General features: G+C 48.4%; 1 protein-coding gene and 1 pseudogene across 2 annotated transcripts in view; one reads left to right on the forward strand and one right to left on the reverse strand.

The window, feature by feature from the left end:
• LOC137349236 (zinc finger protein 91-like) overlaps positions 1-19504 on the forward strand; it is a 233097-nt pseudogene that overhangs the window by 153346 nt on the left and 60247 nt on the right.
• The window catches only part of LOC137349209 (zinc finger protein 432-like), a 117319-nt gene that overhangs the window by 44070 nt on the left and 53745 nt on the right, over positions 1-19504 (reverse strand). The window contains exon 1 of one of the 2 annotated variants that reach the window (XM_068014655.1): positions 6722-8556. In XM_068014655.1, coding sequence (XP_067870756.1) covers positions 6722-7726 — 1005 coding nt within the window. In that variant the 5' untranslated portion in view covers positions 7727-8556. Of the gene's footprint in view, positions 1-3093; positions 8557-19504 lie in introns of those variants that run through there. The other variant, XM_068014656.1, reaches the window with a different exon arrangement.

Genomic DNA, 19504 nt, shown 5'->3' on the forward strand with positions numbered 1-19504 from the left:
GACAAGTCTCAACTCCCCAGAGTGCCTCTCCCAACTTTGGTAACACATCCATACCTGTCCTGGGAATGTTTGATGGGACAGTGTAGAGGGAGAATTACTCTGTATCTAACCCATGCTGTACCCTGCCTTGGGTGTATTTTTCCTCATTTATCTGATGACATTTTGAAGCCCTCCCTCTGACCTCCAATGACCCTTTGTTCTATTGAAAAGAGCCCCAGTTTCTCTAATCTCTCCTGATAACTAAAGCCTCTCTTCCCTGGTATCATCTCAGTGAATCTCTTCTGCACCCGCTCCATGGGCCTTGACATCCTTCCTGGTGTAAGATGCACAAAATTTGACCCAGTATTCTAAGTGTAACCTAACCAATGATTTACATGATCTCTGTCCTTTTGTACTCTACACCCCAAATTATAAATCTAGGATCCCATGTGCTTTTTAACCACTTTATCAATTTGTCCTTCCACTTTTAAAGGTTTGTATATCTGAACCTCTTGTAGGATTTACAGATATTAACCAAACATGGCTAAAATGCATTGACATTTTTTTTTTTTCTTTTCTTTTGGGCCTCCTTATCTCGAGAGACAATGGATACGCGCCTGGAGGTGGTCAGTGGTTTGTGAAGCAGCGCCTGGAGTGGCTATAAAGGCCAATTCTGGAGTAACAAGCTCTTCCACAGGTGCTGCAGAGAAATTTGTTTGTTGGGGCTGTTGCACAGTTGGCTCTCCCCTTGACATTAAATGTCTGATATTATGTGTATTATGGGTTGGAGAAGTTTATTCCAAGTTAGAAACTCAAACGGGCACTTCACTACTAACGACATTCCATTCCACAGAATCAGCTCATTGGAAACTCTAATCAGATCAGGCAAAAATACAGAGTTTGTCTGTTATTAAACACAATATAAACTGAAACCAAAGTGAGGAATAGAGTCACATAATATGTGACGTTTCTATCTATAATTGTGAAACTATAAGAAATAACAGAATGAACAGTAGACAGGGTAGTTTAGGAATAATGAGAAAATTACTGAAGAAAAGTAACTGCCCGGAACCAGGGAATGTGTCCTTGCAGATCACAGATCAGAGAAGTTCCAGCTGTCTTTTCCTCACTTCCTGCCAAAACCCAGCAGAGAAGACAAAGAAGAGTCAGGTTCCAGAGCTGGATCACTACAGGGTATAAAAGTGAGGGGATACTGATGTAAGGGGGCAGTCGAGACTGGAGACACCGGAGATCAAGCTCAGGATGCCCGAGGTTCCATCCAGCGGGCTGACCTCGTGTAAGTGACTGTGGACACGTGGGACTTGCATGTTTACTCTGATTGATGGATCAATATAAGATAAAGGACAAAGAATCTACTCAGCTTATATTTCTTAGTAAGTATTAAAGTTGCTTACATGAGACTTCTAGACCTATTAATAATGTGGACATCACTCACAAGGCCAGAATTTATTGTTCATCGCTAACTGCCTTTGAGATGGTGATGGTGAGCTGCTTGGTTTATCCACAGTGCTGTTCGGAAGGGAGTTGCAGGATTATGACTCAGTGACAGGGACAGAACAGTGATACAGTTTCAAGTCAGGATGGTGTGTGGCTTGGAGGGGAACTTGCAGGTGGTGGTGTTCCCATGCACCTGCTTGCTCTTGTCATTTTAGGTGGCAGAGGTCGCAGGTTTGGAAGCTGCTGTGGAAGGAGCTTTGGAAAGTTGCTACAGTGCATCTTGTAGATGGTTCACACTGCCGCTACTGTGCACTGCTGGTGGAGGGAGTGCCAATCAAGCGGGCCGCTTTGTCCTGGATGGTGTCGAGCTTCCTGGGTGTTGTTGGAGCTGCACTCACCAAGGCAAGTGAATAAACACTCCTTTGCCAGCAAGTTCACAAGTGACTGCAGGGTTGGATTCTACTGTTGCTGCTGCTGTTAATCACATCCAGGACTGAACCATGTTCATTCTGATAGTCGGAGTTTAATGGTCCTGCTGATACCTCTATATCTGGACTGGAGTTTAATATTCTGATATCTGTCAAATGAATGAATGTTGTTTCAAATGCACACTTTATCAGGTCTTTAATTTCCCAGGAGAAGAGACCGATTGATGTCCTTTTACCAACTGTTCCATTTTTGTGTATTTTCTCCTTTCTCACTCTGGATTATTTCAGTTCTTATACCTTCAGTTACTCTCATGGAAAAGTCCCAGCTCCTTATCCCTTCCAGAGAGCCTCTTCTAACCTCGGTATCCAGGAAAGGTATCAGTAACACGCCCAGGATCAGTAAATAGAACCATAGAAAAATTACAGCACAGAAGGAGGCCACTCAGCCCATCATGTCTGCGCCAGTCAAAAAAACCCCGTCCTATCTAATCCCACCTTCCAGCACCTGGTCCGTAGCCTAGCAGGTTACAGCACTTCAGGTGCATGTCCAGGTACCTTTTAAAAGATTTGAGGGTTTCTGCCTCCACCATCGCTCCGGGCAGTGAATTCCAGACACCCACCACCCTCTAAGTGACACAGCTTTTCCTCAAGTCCCCTCTAATCCTTCTACCAGTCACCTTAAATCTGTGCCCCCTGGTAACTTGTCGGCACAGACTCGGTGGGCCGAAGGGCCTATTTCAGTGCTGTATCTCTAAATAAATAAATAATTGACTTCTCCTCTAGGGGAAACTGATCCTTCCTGTCTACTCTAACTAGGCCCCTCATAACTTTGTATCTCTCAATTAAGTCACCCCTCAGCCTCCTCTGTTCTAAGGAAAACAACCCTAGCCTATCCAATCTTTCCTCGTAGCTGCAACTTTCAAGCCCTGGCAAAACCTAATCTGTTGATCACTTTCAGCTACTGGACTTAGTGTGTTTCCCACGGCACCTCTCTCACCTTTGGTGTGTGAATAGAGGATCACACCTGCAAACCTGTTTTAAATGCTAATCCACTCAGGAAATGTATTTAACAGCAGCCTTTAGGTCGATGAGACTCTCTGAAGGAGCCAACATTATAAACCCACAGTTAAACCTGTAGGCAATTAGTTCAAATCATTTCATTCACATGTTTAAAAATAACTTGGGATTTATATTGTGGCAATTTTAAAATTTCCGATAAATCAGCATTTCTGCTGTACTCAAGTCAGCCTTTTCCTAATACAGTAAGGAGATGGTGATATCACACAAATGGAAGGTCAGCAGCTGACTCACACCAGGATGAGTCTGATTTCCTTCCACTCTGGTTAATGTTGTTCTTATCCACTGTCAGCTTCACGGATCCTGATTGGAAATGACTGGGAACATTGGTCCGATTGTGTTCTTTATGAGGTCACAGTCCTGGGTTCATCTTGGGTGTTGTGTTGACCTTGGAGTGGCAGCTACTCTGTGTCTGAGGGGGAGAATCAATGAGTGATGGACAGACAGAGAGAGTGAAAGACAGACCGAAACTGACAAAGTGTGAGACAGACAGAAAGAGAGTGAGCAACTGACAGTGAGAGACAGACAGACGGAGTGAACGTTACAGCTTGAGATTGATATATTTTTATTGGGTAAGTTTATTGAGGAATATGGAACCAAACTGGGTAAATGTAGCTGAGATACAGATCAGTCAATGATGTAATTGAATGGCTGAAGGGGCTGAATGGCCTCCTCCCACTCATGTGTTCCTCTATTTTACAGGATCATTGAGACTGATTCCTTGAGGCTCCTCTCACAATCCCGGGATCCTTTATTCCTGACAGTTATGGAGCAAGTGTATTCAGGGTGGTCTAGACAGGACAACAACCTCCCCTTCATAGACACATGATCCTGATTGTGAGATGATGGTGCGTCCGGGAGAATGATGGGTGGACACAGCGTGTGTTGTCATTTTAATCTCAAGGAATAAACCAGGAGTGAAATGCAGCCCTTCAATTAAACATGAAATTTAATTTGGAGCAAATCAGATCTGGGATTGTCTTTCTCACACATGGATGATGAGATGGTCCATGTTATCGGGGCTGGTGGAACTGGACAGGGCCAGACCCAGCAGTGACAGGACAGGACAGGACAGACCCACTGGGAGGTGAGAGAAAGCTGAATTAAACACAAATGTATCATTTTCATTATTTAATTAATTTTACAATGAGACTCAGTGGATATTTCCTGTCGGGTTACCTTTCAGCTGAAGGAAGGATAAAAGTTTTCACATCACCAATCACATCAATGTTCACTATATCGAACAGACCTGGTAAACTTTCCTGCAAGTCCCTTTAACAGGACACTGATGAACTTTACATTCAGCAATGTAAATGTACAAGGAGATTAGAGTATAATTTATGTGGGGTGGGATCTGTGATAACTAATCCATTTGAAAATGTGATCAACCAAACATATTTGAGAACCATTTCTATCGATTGAGGTGAATCTATGTACTCAATAATTCTATGACACTCCATGTTATGTCTCTGTCTCCTAATGTAGCTGGTAAAGCTTTCACTATTATCACCATCTTCTTTTCCAAAGATCTCTCAGTTTCTCTAATGCCTGCTTTTGTCTCCCTCAATTGTGGGTGATATTTGTCCCTAATCTCCTGGAAACTGAAATCATCTTGTTCCAAACTGGGTTTAATGTAAGACTGTTCGGGGAGTCAGGCATCATTCACCTGTAGACCAACACTGACAGGTAAAACCCCAGACAGTTCTTTAGTAAGGATTCCTCTGGTTCCTCACCATGTATCTGTCAGGATACTGAAACCCAGCTTTCTTACAGTCCACTCCTGGAGGCCCCACTCCCTGAGCCTACAACCTTCAGCAGGGTCAATGGTGGAGTTCCACAGCAAGAGTGATCCCAGAGTAACTGTCAGGATCGCATCCCCATGGATATTCCGGGTTGTGTATTTTTAGTTATCCTGGTGTCTAACACTCACACATCAATAAAACTGGGAATTCCTGGAAACATGTTTCAGGTACTTCTCTATCTGGAGATCAAATGTCTGTTATATAATTGTACCAGCAGTTAACAGGCTCCTGTGAACTCCTCCGTCTGCTATTTTAATGCAGACTTTAATCAATTTATTTGAAACAGGTATATTTTAAATGAGTTAACACCTGCCTTAAAATGGTTCACTCAGGACTGTCACACAAACACATTAAAGTTTTGTAGAATAATTACCACAGTCATTTTCAGACTGGAAATTTAAACCTGCCGTTTCACTTTCAGTCAGGAACAGATCCCAGTTTTACACCAATCTCTGATTTGACAGCACGTTTCCAGCATTCACCGTTGTTCTTCCTGACTCTAAACACAGTTGTAAAGGAGCCTTCTGTTTCGTGCCCAGGAACTCTGAACCATGGAAGAGAGCGGCTGGGACACATTTCTTACAGGCCTCAGGATTAACCCACACGGGGACTTTGCTGTCAGTGAAGAGAGACAAGAAAGACCAAAGTGCTGTTTGTCCCTCTCAGTGTGATCCTGAAGGACTGTGTTCAGACTGAAGTTCTGTTCCTGCCGTACGATCCTCCCCCCAGATTGTCCTTTCTGAGCTGCAGCCAGGTGATGCTAAACACTCAGCTGGAGAAGGCAAAAATCTATAACCGTGTCTTTAAAACACGGCTAGTTTATTTGACATTTAACCAGAATATTAAACTCTAGTCAAGTGATAGGGGTTTTTCAACTGAGCAGCAACAAACCCCAACTATCATAGAACCATAGAAACGTTATGACACAGAAGGCGGCCATTCAGCCCATCATGTCGGCACTGACCATTAAGAGTAATCCAGTCTTATCCCACTTTCCAGCTCTTGGTCTGTAGCCTCGTAGGTTACTGCTCCTCAATTGCATATCCAAGTACTTTTTAAATGTGATGAGGGTTGCTGCCTCGATCACCCTTTCAGACAGTGAGTTCGAAACACCAAACCTCAACCTTCTGGGTGAAAAGATTTCTCACTGTCTTCCAATCCTTCTGCCAATTACTGTAAATCTATGTCCCCTGGTTATCGACCTCTCTGATAATGGAAATAGCTCCTTCCTATGCACTCTATCTCTGCCCCCATAATTTTATACACTTCAGCCTCTTCTGTTCCAAAGAAAACAACCCTAGCCTAACCAATCTTTCCTGACAGCCAAAATCCTCCAATCCTGACAACATCCTTGTAAATCTCCTCTGTACTCCCTCTAATGCAATCACGTTCTTCCTGTAATGCGGTGACCAGAACTGCACACAGCACTCCAGCTGTGGCCTAACCAGTGTTTTATACAGTTCCAGTATAACCTCCCAGCTCTGATATCCTGTGCCTCAGCAAATAAAAGCAAGCATCATGTCTGCCTTCTTAACCACCTTATCTACCTGTTCAGCCACCTTCAGGAATTTGTGGACATGCACTCCAGGATCCCTCTGTTCCTCTGCACTTCTCAGTATCCTATCATTTATTGTGTATTCTCTGGCTTTGTTTGCCCTCCCCAAATGCATTACCTCACACTTCTCCAGATTGAATTCCATTTGCCATTTTCTGCCCACCTGACCCATCCACTGATCTCTTCCTGCAGTCTGCAGCTTTCTTCCTCACTGCCAACTACACGGCCGAATTTTGTCTTCTCTGTAAAATTCTTAATCATGCCCCCTACCTTTAAGTCTAAATCTGTGAAATATACCACAACAAGCAAAAAACCTGGTACTGAGCCCCGTGGAACCCCACTGGAAACAGGCTTCCAGTCATGATTCCATTCTGGATGTGATTAATAGCAGAAACAGCAGAATCCAATCCCTGCCATTATATGTGAACTTGCTGGTGCGTCAGAAGGTTGGATGACTGAGTGAATCCCTTCCCACATACGGAGCAGGTGTACGGCCTCTCCCCAGTGTGAACTCGCTGGTGCCTCAGCAAATCCTGCGTATTTTTAAATCTCTTCTCACAGTCAGAACATGTAAATGGTCTCTCGTCAGTGTGAACAAGCTGGTGTGTCAGCAGGTGGGATGACTGAGTGAATCCCTTCCCACACTTGGAGCAAGTGAACGGCCTCTCCCCAGTGTGAGTACGTTGGTGTGTCAGCAGGTTGGATAACTGAGTGAATCTCTTCCCACACTCAGGGCAGGTGAACGGCTTCTCCCCCGTGTGAATGCGTTGGTGTATCTGAAGATCCCTTTTCCTTTTAAAGCTCTTCTCACAGTCAGAACATTTAAACGGTCTCTCCCCAGTGTGAACACGCTGGTGTGTCAGAAGGTGGGATAATTGAGTGAATCCCTTCCCGCACTCTGAGCAGGTACACGGCCTCTCCCCAGCGTGAGTGCGTTGGTGTTTCCGTAAATCCTTCTTACTTTTAAATCTCTTACCACAGTCAGAACACTGAAAAGGTCGGTTATCAGTGTGAACAAATTGGTGTTCATTGAGCTGGGATGACTGAGCGAAACCCTTCCCACACACGGAGCAGGTGAACGGCCTCTCCCCAGTGTGAACTCGCTGGTGTATACTGAGGCTGTATGAATACGTAAATCCTTTCCCACACACAGAGCAGGCGAACGGCCACTCCCCAGTGTGAATGCGTTGGTGTGTCTGTAGATCCCTTGTCCTTTTAAAGCTCTTCTCACAGTCAGAACATTTAAATGGTCTCTCCACAGTGTGAACTCGCTGGTGTGTATAGAGGCTGGATGAACATGTAAAGCCCTTCCCACACACGGAGCAGCTGAACGGCCTCTCCCCAGTGTGACTGCGTCGATGAGTTTCCAGCCGCGATGGGAAATTGAATCCCTTCCCACAGGCACTACATTTCCATGGTTTCTTCATGGTGAGGGTGTCCCTGTCTCTCTCCAGGTTGGATGATCAGTTGAAGCCTCGTCTACACACAGAAAACATGTACGGTTTCTCCCCGCTGTGAATGGTGCAATTATTTTTTTCAGGCTGTGTAACTGGTTAAATCTCTTTCCACAGTCAGTGCACTCTCACTCGAGTGTGTGTGTGTCTTGATTTGTTTTCAGTCACAACGATGTTTGAAACCTTTTCGCACAGACAGAATCGACAAACATTTCCCTTTCTGCATTCAAAAGCCGATGATATTCAGGTCCTTCAGTGACTATCAGATCGTGACATGATTTTTGGCTTGACATTCCCATCCGCAAATCCTCCCATTCTTATACCCTGTAAAAGGAGTTTACAAAAGCCATCACTGTCAGGCAGGATAGAAATTCACAACACTCTTTCCTGCTGCTTCCTGGTCCAGGATGGTCCTGCATGCGACCTGCTGCACATTCTCCTCCGATTTACCTCCCTTGCTAGTCTCACATTGGAAGTTGTTGGACACGACTGGGCTCAAAAGTACTTGGGATGAAAGCCAGCAGCTTCTCCTCCATCTCCACTCCAGTCCAGTTCAAACTGATGCAACAAAAAAGAGCAACACAGGAAGTCAGACCCGACTTCCACACCCCGATACAAACCGGCTCTGAATTGGTCTGTCTGTGTTTCTCGACTCAGTTCCGTAAGCAACGCCTGTAATAAAAACAAAAGCAAAATACCGCGGATGTTGGAAATCTGAAATAAAAGGAGAAAGTGCAGGAAAAAAGCATCAGGTCGGGCAACAGCTGCAGACAGAGAAACGCAGTTAACGCAGCAGGCGCATCGAACCCTGCTTGAGATGTGATTCGGCATGCGCATGCTCCAAATGCAGCTTCTCATGGCGCCTGCGCACTGCTCTCCAGCGCTGAGAATGTTGGGTAAGGGCCATTGATCGCCTCAACAGGGGCAGAGAGGGGAAGGGTCGCTGAGGAGTTGGCAATGGCGAGCTGGGCGGGCGCGGAAGCGGCGATCGATGGAGGTAGCCGGGACGTGAATTCGGCGATCCCGATCATTGAGGCGGTTTGGGTTTAATTCGCTTTTTTTGTGTCAAATTGAGCAGCGCCATCTTTATTACTGGCAGCTGCGGACGGTGACGTCGCAGACAGTGATGTCACAGGCGATGAGTTGCATGTGCCAGTGTTGCACCTCGTGCTTGCGTTGTCAGCAAATGTGTCCTTCTTCTTTGGCTCCTTGTCTGCAGAGACAATGAGTAAGTGCCTGGAGGTGGTCAGTGGTTTGTGAGGCTGCGCCTGGAGTGGCTATAAATTCCAATTTTACAGTGACAGACTCTTCCACAGGTGCTGCAGATAAAATTGGTTGTCGGGGCTGTTACACAGTTGGCTCTCCTTACACTTCTGTCTCTTTTCCTTCCAACTGCTCAGCCTCTTTGACTCGCCACTCTTTAGCCCCGCCTTTATAGCTGTCCGCCAGCTCTGGCGATCACTGGCAACTGACTCCCACGACTTGTGATCAATGTCACAGGACTTCATGTCGCATTTTCAGACGTCTTTAAAGTGGAGACATGGATGGCCGGTGGGTCTGATATCAGTGACGAGCTCACTGTACAATGTGTCCTTGGGGATCCTGCCATCTTCCATGCGGCTCACATGGCCAAGCCATCTTAAACACCGTTGGCTCGGTTGGGTGTATATGCTGGGGATGTTGGCCGCTTTGAGGACTTCTGCGTTGGAGATACGGTCCTGCCACCTGATGCCAATTATTCTCCAGAGGCAGCGAAGATGGAATGAATTGAGATGTCGCTCTTGGCTGACATACGTTGTCCAGGCCTCGCTGCCATAGAGCAAGGTACTGAGGACACAGGCTTGATACACTTGGACTTTTGTGTTCCATGTCAGTGCGTCATTTTCCCACATTCTCTTGGCCAGTCTGGACATAGCAGAGGAAGCCTTTCCCATGCGCTTGTTGATTTCTGCATCTGGAGACTGGTTACTGGTGATAGTTGAGCCTAGGTAGGTGAACTCTTGAACCACTTCCAGAGCGTGGTCACCGATATTGATGGATGGAGCATTTCTGACGTCCTGTCCCATGATGTTCGTTTTCTTGAGGTTGATGGGTAGGCCAAATTTGTTGCAGGCAGCCGCAATCCTGTCAATGAGTCTCTGCAGACACTCTTCAGTGTGAGATGTTAAAGCAGCATCATCAGCAAATTGGAGTTCCCTGATGAGGACTTTCCGTACATTGGTCTTCGCTCTAAGACGGGCAAGGTTGAACAACCTGCCCCCTGATCTTGTGTGGAGGAAAATTCCTTCTTCAGAGGACTTGAACGCATGTGAGAACAGCAGTGAGAAGAAGATCCCAAACAGTGTAGGTGCGAGAACACAGTCCTGTTTCACGCCACCCAGGATAGGAAAGGGGTCTGATGAGGCACCGCTATGCTGAATTGTGCCTTTCATATTGTCATGGAATGAGGTGATGATACTTAGTAGCTTTGGTGGACATCCGATCTTTTCTAGTAGTCTGAAGAGACCATGTCTGCTGACGAGGTCAAAGGCTTTGGTGAGATCTATGAAAGCAACGTAGAGGGGCATCTGTTGTTCGTGGCATTTCTCCTGTAGCTGGCAAAGGAGAACAGCATGTCAATGGTGGATCTCTCTGCTCGAAAGCCACACTGTGCCTCAGGGTACAGCTTAGCCAGCTTCTGGAGTCTGTTTAAAACGACTCGAGCGAACACTTTCCCCACTATGCTGAGCAGGGAGATTCCACGGTAGTTGTTGCAGTCACCGCGGTCACCCTTGTTCTTATAGAGGGTGATGATATTGGCATCGCGCATGTCCTGTGGTACGGCTCCCTCGTCCCAGCACAGGCAAAGCAGTTCATGGAGTGCTGAGAGTATAGCAGGCTTGGCACTGTTGATTATTCACTTTTCCACTGGCGAGAGAATCAATGGCATCACTGAGTTCCGATTTTGTTGGCTGTTCGTCCAGCTCATCCATGACTGGCAGAGACTGGGCTGCATTGAGTGTGGTCTCAGTGACAACATTCTCCCTGGAGTACAGTTCTAGGTAATGCTCCACCCAGCGGTCCATTTGTTTGCGTTGGTCAGTGATCGTTTCCCTTGATTTAGACTTGAGGGGGGCGATCTTCCCGATGGCTGGCCCAAAAGCTCTCTTAATGCCATCATACATTCCTCTGATGTTTCCGGTGTCTGAGGCCAGCTGAATATGACTGCATAGGTGTTGCCAGTAGTCATTTGCGCAGCACCTGGCTGTTCTTTGTGGGGTGCTTCTGGCTACTTTAAGTGCTACGGATGTTAACTCGCTGGGGGCTTTCTTGTAGTTCAACAGTGCAATGCGCTTAGCGGCTATGACAGGTTCCAGCTCTTCAAAGTGAGATTGAAACCTGTCTGCATTCTGCTTCACACATCCTTAATATAATAATAATGCCCAGCGATGGGCCATCAGAAGGGCCGCAACCCGCCGGCGCGGGAAGGCCCCGCCCCCGAGACTGCCTGTTTGCACAGAGCATGCGCGATGCGGCTCCTGGAAGCGGCACTCAGGCGCTGAATCAGAGCCACCGCATCCGGCAGGAGGGGGGCGGGGGAGGGAAGGGGTACCATTAAAGCGATGGTGCAGCATCTCCCCCATCCGAGCCGCCGCTTCCCGGTTTCTACTCCCGTTTCCACCGAGTCAGGAAGTCTGTGAGTTGATTGGCTGGTAAGTATTGTAGCTTTGTTTCCCTTTCTCCAAAGTTAGGACGTTAGTCCAAGGAGCTGGAAATTAAACATTCCAGTTTTCTTCAGAATAAGGGGGAGCTTCCCGAGATTTAAATGACGCCTGGAGGTGAGATGCTGTCAACAATAAGGAAAGCGGAAGAGGATGGAGTCAGTCAGCTAGTGCTGCTTCAGATATTGTGTTGCCAGGATCTTGTAACCTGATGATGTTTAAATCAATAGCTGATTGGGCATTGGAAATTCTTTGATGCAGGATGTGTGAACTTTATCACATGAAGTAAGGCAATATCTCCCAAGGTTTGGAAAAAGGTACAATGTGCTGTTGGATACTAGGGTAGGAGCGTCTCATGTGGTTATGGAATTCCTCCCTCCGTTGCTTTGATCAAGGTGTTAGCTGGGTTCAAATAAACAGAGGAAGAAATGTCTTTGGGATACTTTAAGAATTCCTACTGCTACATCCCATAGTGAGAATTAAAGGTACATGTGTGCAATTAAAGAAGTGAGTGGTTAGCTCGTTGGAGAGCAGGCATGGACTCGATGTGTTGAATGGCCTCCTTCTGTGCCATAAATGACTCTGTGACTCTATAACAGAAGAGAAGTGAGTAGGTGGTGAGTTTTATTTTTAAGTGGGAAGGTTTATTAGTATTAGCAAGGTTTGTGATTGAATTGATAGAGGAATGGCAGGGCTGCTCCAACCTCCGGAGCACATCCTGTGCTATGAGGGAACACCAGGACACTTCCCATGTCCTGGATAACCATTTGTGCAGGAAGTGTCATCAGTTGCAGGAGCTCGAGCTCCGGGTTTCGGAGCATGAGCAGTAGCTGGCGGCACTGCGGCGCATCCGTGAGGTTGAGAGCTTTGTGGATAGCAGGCGATAGATGGGGTCACCCCGCAGCTTAAGAATATGCAGGGAGAGAGGGAGTGGGTGGCCAAAGGACAGTCGAGACGAACCAGGCCGATAGTGCAGGGGACCTCTGAGTGCATCTCACTCTCCAACCAGTATTCAGTTCTGAATATTGATGAAAGTGATGGTTCATCTGGGGAGTGCAGCCAGAGCCAGGTCCGTGGCATCACAGTTGGCTCAGCTGCTCAGGGGGCACAAAGATGACTGGAAGAACAATAAGCAATTGTGATAGGAGATTCAATAGTTAGGGGAATAGACAGGCGTTTCTGCAGCCGCAGACGTGAATCGAGGATGGTGTGTTGCCTCCCTCAGGACAATGTGCAGCAGGGCGCGTGTGCAGCCATCCTGGGCCAGGAAGCAGGAGGAGAGAATGTTGTGAATTTTTATTCTGGACTGTTAGTGATGTTTTTGTAAACTCCTTTTACAGGGGCTTTGAAGGGGAGGATTTACAGACGGGGAAACTCAAACCAAACATCACATCAAGATCTGACAGAGTCACTCGATTCATCAGGACCTGAATATCATCGACCTTTGAATGTGGAAGGAAAAAGGTTTGTCTGTTCTGTCTGTGGGAAAAGATTTCAGGTATCAGTGTGACTGGAAAAGCACTGAGATACACAAAGCCCTGGTTAGACCACACCTGGAGTATTGTGTTCAGTTCTGGGCATCACACCTTAGGAAGGATGTATTGGCCTTGGAGGGAGTGCAGTGTAGATTTATTTGAATGATACCTGGACTCCATAAATTACAAGTAGAGATTACACAAATGAGTCATAGTCATTAGAGCACAGAAGGAGGACATTTAGCTTTTTGTTTCCATGCCAGCTCTCTGTAGATCAATCCACTCATTCCCAATCCCCCCACTCTATCCATGTAATCCTGCAGGTTTATTTCCATCAAGTGTCCATCCAATTTCTATTTGAAATCATTGATCATCTCCGCTTCCACCACCCTCGTAGGCAGTTAGGTCATTACCACTCACTGAGTCAAAATAACTGCTTCCTCACATCCCTCTTATATCTCATGCCCAAAACCTTAATCTGTGTCCCTAATCCTTGTACCATCAGCTAATTGGATGGGAACAGTTTTTCTTAGTCTACCTTATCTAAACCTGTCATCATTTTCAACCTCATAATACTCAAACCTGAGCATTACTCCATCAGACCTCTCCTCAATCCCATTTGCTCCAAGGAGAACAACCCCAGCTTCTCCAACCGAACCTTGTAGTTAAATTCCCTCATCCCTGGAACCATTCTGGTAAATCTCCTCTGCACCCACTCAAGGACCTTCACATCTTTCCTAAAGTGTGATGACCAGAACTGGACACAATACCCTAGTTGTGGCCAAACCAGAGCTTTATAAAGGTTCAGCATAACTTCCTGCTTTTGCATTCAATACCTCTATTTCTGAAGTCCAAGATCCCATTTGCTTTGCCAACTACTCTCTCAATATATCCTGCCACCTTCAAACATCTATTCACATGAACCCCCAGGTCCCTCTGTCCCTACACACTCTTCAGAACTGTACCATTAAGTGTATGTTGCCTCTCTCTATTCTTTCTGCCAGATTGCATCACCTCACTATGAGGGTTGTAGTCCCTGGAATTCAGAAGGGGTGATTTAATCAAAGTTTTCATGTTATTAATTGAAACCGATCGCGCAGACAGAGAAACTATTCTCCATCACCTGCAGTACTCAGCAGGATCGTCTAAAACTTAGAGCCAGACCTTTCATTCATCCACCCCTGGGCCCTGTAGGCACGAGCGTTAATCTGCCCCTAAGCCCTGTAAACCCGAGCGTTAATCCACCCCTGGGCCCTGTAAACCCGAGCGTTAATCCACCCCTGGGCCTTGTAAACCCGAGTGTTAATCCACCCCTGGGCCCTGTAAACCCAAGTATTAATCCACCCCTGAGCCCTGGAAATCCGAGCATTAATCTGCCCCTATGCCCTGTAAACCCGAGCGTTAATCCACCCCTGGGCCCTGTAAACCCGAGCATTAATCCACCCCTGGGCCCTGTAAACCCGAGCGTTAATCCACCCCTGGGCCCTGTAAACCCGAGTGTTAATCCACCCCTGGGCCCTGTAAACCCGAGTATTAATCCACCCCAAAACCCTGTAAGCCCGAGCATTATCCAACCCGGGCCCTGTAAACCCGAGCATTCATCCACCCCTGGACCCGATAAACCCGAGCATTAATCCACCCCTGGGCCCTGTAAACCCGAGCATTAATCCACCCCTGGGCCCTGTAAACCCGAGCATTAATCCACCCCTGAGTCCTGTAAACCCCAGCATTAATCCACCCCTGAGTCCTGTAAACCCCAGCATTAATCCACCCCTGGGCCCTGTAAACCCGAGCATTAATCCAGCCCTGGGTCCTTTAAACCCGAGTATTAATCCACCCCTGGGCCCTGTAAACCCGAGTATTAATCCACCCCTGAGTCCTGTAAACCCCAGCATTAATCCACCCCTGAGTCCTGTAAACCCCAGCATTAATCCACCCCTGGGCCCTGTAAACCCGAGCATTAATCCAGCCCTGGGTCCTTTAAACCCGAGTATTAATCCACCCCTGGGTCCTGTAAACCCGAGTATTAATCCACCCCTGGGCCCTGTAAACCCGAGCATTAATCCAGCCCTGGGTCCTTTAAACCCGAGTATTAATCCACCCCTGGGTCCTGTAAACCCGAGTATTAATCCACCCCTGGGCCCTGTAAACCCGAGCATTAATCCACCCCTGAGTCCTGTAAACCCCAGCATTAATCCACCCCTGGGCCCTGTAAACCCGAGCATTAATCCAGCCCTGGGTCCTTTAAACCCGAGTATTAATCCACCCCTGGGTCCTGTAAACCCGAGTATTAATCCACCCCTGGGTCCTGTAAACCCGAGTATTAATCCACCCCTGGGTCCTGTAAACCCGAGTATTAATCCACCCCTGGGCCCTGTAAACCCGAGCATTAATCCACCCCTGGGCCCTGTAAATCCGAGTATTAATTCCCCCCGAGCCCTGTAAACTCAAGCATTAATCCACCCCTGGGCCCTGTAAACCCGAGCATTAATCCACCCCTGGGCCCTGTAAACCCGAGTATTAATTCCCCCCGAGCCCTGTAAACTCAAGCATTAATACACCCCTGGGCCCTGTAAACCCGAGCATTAATCCACCCCTGGGCCCTGTAAACCCGAGCGTTAATCCACCCCAAAACCCTGTAAACCCGAGTGTTAATCCACCCCTGGGCCCTGTAAACCCGAGTATAAATCCACCCCTGGGCCCTGTAAAACCGAGTATTAATCCCCCCCGAGACCTGTAAACCCGAGCATTAATCCACCCCTGGGCCCTGTAAACCCGAGTATTAATCCACCCCAAAACCCTGTAAACCCGAGTGTTAATCCACCCCTGGGCCCTGTAAACCCGAGTATTAATCCACCCCAAAACCCTGTAAACCCGAGCATTAATCCACCCCTGGGTCCTGTAAACCCGAGCATTGATCCACCCTCTGGGCCCTGTAAACCCGAGCATTAATCCACCCCTGGGTCCTGTAAACCCGAGCATTGATCCACCCTCTGGGCCCTGTAAACCAGAGCATTAATCCACCCCTGGGTCCTGTAAACCCGAGCATTGATCCACCCCTGGGCTCTGTAAACCAGAGCATTAATCCACCCCTGGGTCCTGTAAACCCGAGCATTGATCCACCCCTGGGCTCTGTAAACCCGAGCATTAATCCACCCCTGGGCCCTGTAAACCCGAGCATTAATCCACCCCTGGGTCCTGTAAACCCGAGCATTAATCCACCCCTGGGTCCTGTAAACCCGAGCATTAATCCACCCCTGGGCTCTGTAAACCCGAGTATTAATCCACCCCTGGGTCCTGTAAACCCGATCATTAATCCACCCCTGGGTCCTGTAAACCCGAGTATTAATCCAACCCTGGGTCCTGTAAACCCAGGTATTAATCCACCCCTGGGTCCTGTAAACCCGAGCATTAATCCACCCCTGGGTCCTGTAAACCCGAGCATTAATCCACCCCCTGGGCCCTGTAAACCAGTGCATTGATCCACCCCTGGGCCCTGTCAACCCGTGTATTAATCCACCCCTGGGGCCTGGAAACCCGAGCATTAATCCACCCCTGGGCCCTGTAAACCCGAGCATTAATCCACCCCTGGGCTCTGTGAACCCGAGCATTAATCCACCCCTGGGCCCTATAAACCCGAGCATTAATCCACCCCTGGGCTCTGAACCCGAGCATTAATCCACCCCTGGGCCCTGTAAACCCGAGCATTAATCCACCCCTGGGCTCTGTGAACCCGAGCATTAATCCACCCCTGGGCTCTGTGAACCCGAGCATTAATCCACCCCTGGGCCCTGGAAACCCGAGCATTAATCCACCCCTGGGTCCTGTAAACCCGAGCATTGATCCACCCCTGGGCCCTGTAAACCAGAGCATTAATCCACCCCTGGGTCCTGTAAACCCGAGCATTGATCCACCCCTGGGCCCTGTAAACCAGAGCATTAATCCACCCCTGGGTCCTGTAAACCCGAGCATTGATCCACCCCTGGGCCCTGTAAACCAGAGCATTAATCCACCCCTGGGTCCTGTAAACCCGAGCATTGATCCACCCCTGGGCCCTGGAAACCCGAGCATTAATCCACCCCTGGGTCCTGTAAACCAGAGCATTAATCCACCCCTGGGCTCTGTAAACCCGAGCATTAATCCACCCCTGGGCTCTGTAAACCAGAGCATTAATCCACCCCTGGGTCCTGTAAACCCGAGCGTTAATCCACCCCTGGGCCCTGTAAACCCGAGTGTTAATCCACCCCTGGGCCCTGTAAACCCGAGTATTAATCCACCCCAAAACCCTGTAAGCCCGAGCATTATACAACCCGGGCCCTGTAAACCCGAGCATTCATCCACCCCAGGGCCCTGTAAACCCGAGTATTAATCTACCCCTGGGCCCGATAAACCCGAGCATTAATCCACCCCTGGGCCCTGTAAACCCGAGCATTAATCCACCCCTGGGCCCTGTAAACCCGAGCATTAATCCACCCCTGAGTCCTGTAAACCCCAGCATTAATCCACCCCTGAGTCCTGTAAACCCCAGCATTAATCCACCCCTGGGCCCTGTAAACCCGAGCATTAATCCAGCCCTGGGTCCTTTAAACCCGAGTATTAATCCACCCCTGGGTCCTGTAAACCCGAGTATTAATCCACCCCTGAGTCCTGTAAACCCCAGCATTAATCCACCCCTGAGTCCTGTAAACCCCAGCATTAATCCACCCCTGGGCCCTGTAAACCCGAGCATTAATCCAGCCCTGGGTCCTTTAAACCCGAGTATTAATCCACCCCTGGGTCCTGTAAACCCGAGTATTAATCCACCCCTGGGCCCTGTAAACCCGAGCATTAATCCAGCCCTGGGTCCTTTAAACCCGAGCATTAATCCACCCCTGGGTCCTGTAAACCCGAGCATTAATCCACCCCTGGGCCCTGTAAACCCGAGCATTAATCCACCCCTGAGTCCTGTAAACCCCAGCATTAATCCACCCCTGGGCCCTGTAAACCCCAGCATTAATCCAGCCCTGGGTCCTTTAAACCCGAGTATTAATCCACCCCTGGGTCCTGTAAACCCGAGTATTAATCCACCCCTGGGTCCTGTAAACCCGAGTATTAATCCACCCCTGGGCCCTGTAAACCCGAGCATTAATCCACCCCTGGGCCCTGTAAATCCGAGTATTAATTCCCCCCGAGCCCTGTAAACTCAAGCATTAATCCACCCCTGGGCCCTGTAAACCCGAGCATTAATCCACCCCTGGGCCCTGTAAATCCGAGTATTAATTCCCCCCGAGCCCTGTAAACTCAAGCATTAATACACCCCTGGGCCCTGTAAACCCGAGCATTAATCCAGCCCTGGGTCCTTTAAACCCGAGTATTAATCCACCCCTGGGTCCTGTAAACCCGAGTATTAATCCACCCCTGAGTCCTGTAAACCCCAGCATTAATCCACCCCTGAGTCCTGTAAACCCGAACATTAATCCAGCCCTGGGTCCTTTAAACCCGAGTATTAATCCACCCCTGGGTCCTGTAAACCCGAGTATTAATCCACCCCTGAGTCCTGTAAACCCCAGCATTAATCCACCCCTGGGCCCTGTAAACCCCAGCATTAATCCACCCCTGGGCCCTGTAAACCCGAGCATTAATCCAGCCCTGAGTCCTGTAAACCCCAGCATTAATCCACCCCTGGGCCCTGTAAACCCGAGCATTAATCCAGCCCTGGGTCCTTTAAACCCGAGTATTAATCCACCCCTGGGTCCTGTAAACCCGAGTATTAATCCACCCCTGGGCCCTGTAAACCCGAGCATTAATCCAGCCCTGGGTCCTTTAAACCCGAGTATTAATCCACCCCTGGGTCCTGTAAACCCGAGTATTAATCCACCCCTGGGCCCTGTAAACCCGAGCATTAATCCACCCCTGAGTCCTGTAAACCCCAGCATTAATCCACCCCTGGGCCCTGTAAACCCCAGCATTAATCCAGCCCTGGGTCCTTTAAACCCGAGTATTAATCCACCCCTGGGTCCTGTAAACCCGAGTATTAATCCACCCCTGGGTCCTGTAAACCCGAGTATTAATCCACCCCTGGGCCCTGTAAACCCGAGCATTAATCCACCCCTGGGCCCTGTAAATCCGAGTATTAATTCCCCCCGAGCCCTGTAAACTCAAGCATTAATCCACCCCTGGGCCCTGTAAACCCGAGCATTAATCCACCCCTGGGCCCTGTAAATCCGAGTATTAATTCCCCCCGAGCCCTGTAAACTCAAGCATTAATACACCCCTGGGCCCTGTAAACCCGAGCATTAATCCACCCCTGGGCCCTGTAAACCCGAGCGTTAATCCACCCCAAAACCCTGTAAACCCGAGTGTTAATCCACCCCTGGGCCCTGTAAATCCGAGTATTAATCCCCCCCGAGACTTGTAAACCCGAGCATTAATCCACCCCTGGGCCCTGTAAACCCGAGTATTAATCCACCCCAAAACCCTGTAAACCCGAGTGTTAATCCACCCCTGGGCCCTGTAAACCCGAGCATTGATCCACCCCTGGGTCCTGTAAACCCGAGCATTGATCCACCCCTGGGCCCTGTAAACCCGAGCATTAA

Source organism: Heterodontus francisci, chromosome 34, assembly GCF_036365525.1.
Source record: "Heterodontus francisci isolate sHetFra1 chromosome 34, sHetFra1.hap1, whole genome shotgun sequence".
Taxonomy (NCBI): Eukaryota; Metazoa; Chordata; class Chondrichthyes; order Heterodontiformes; family Heterodontidae; genus Heterodontus; species Heterodontus francisci.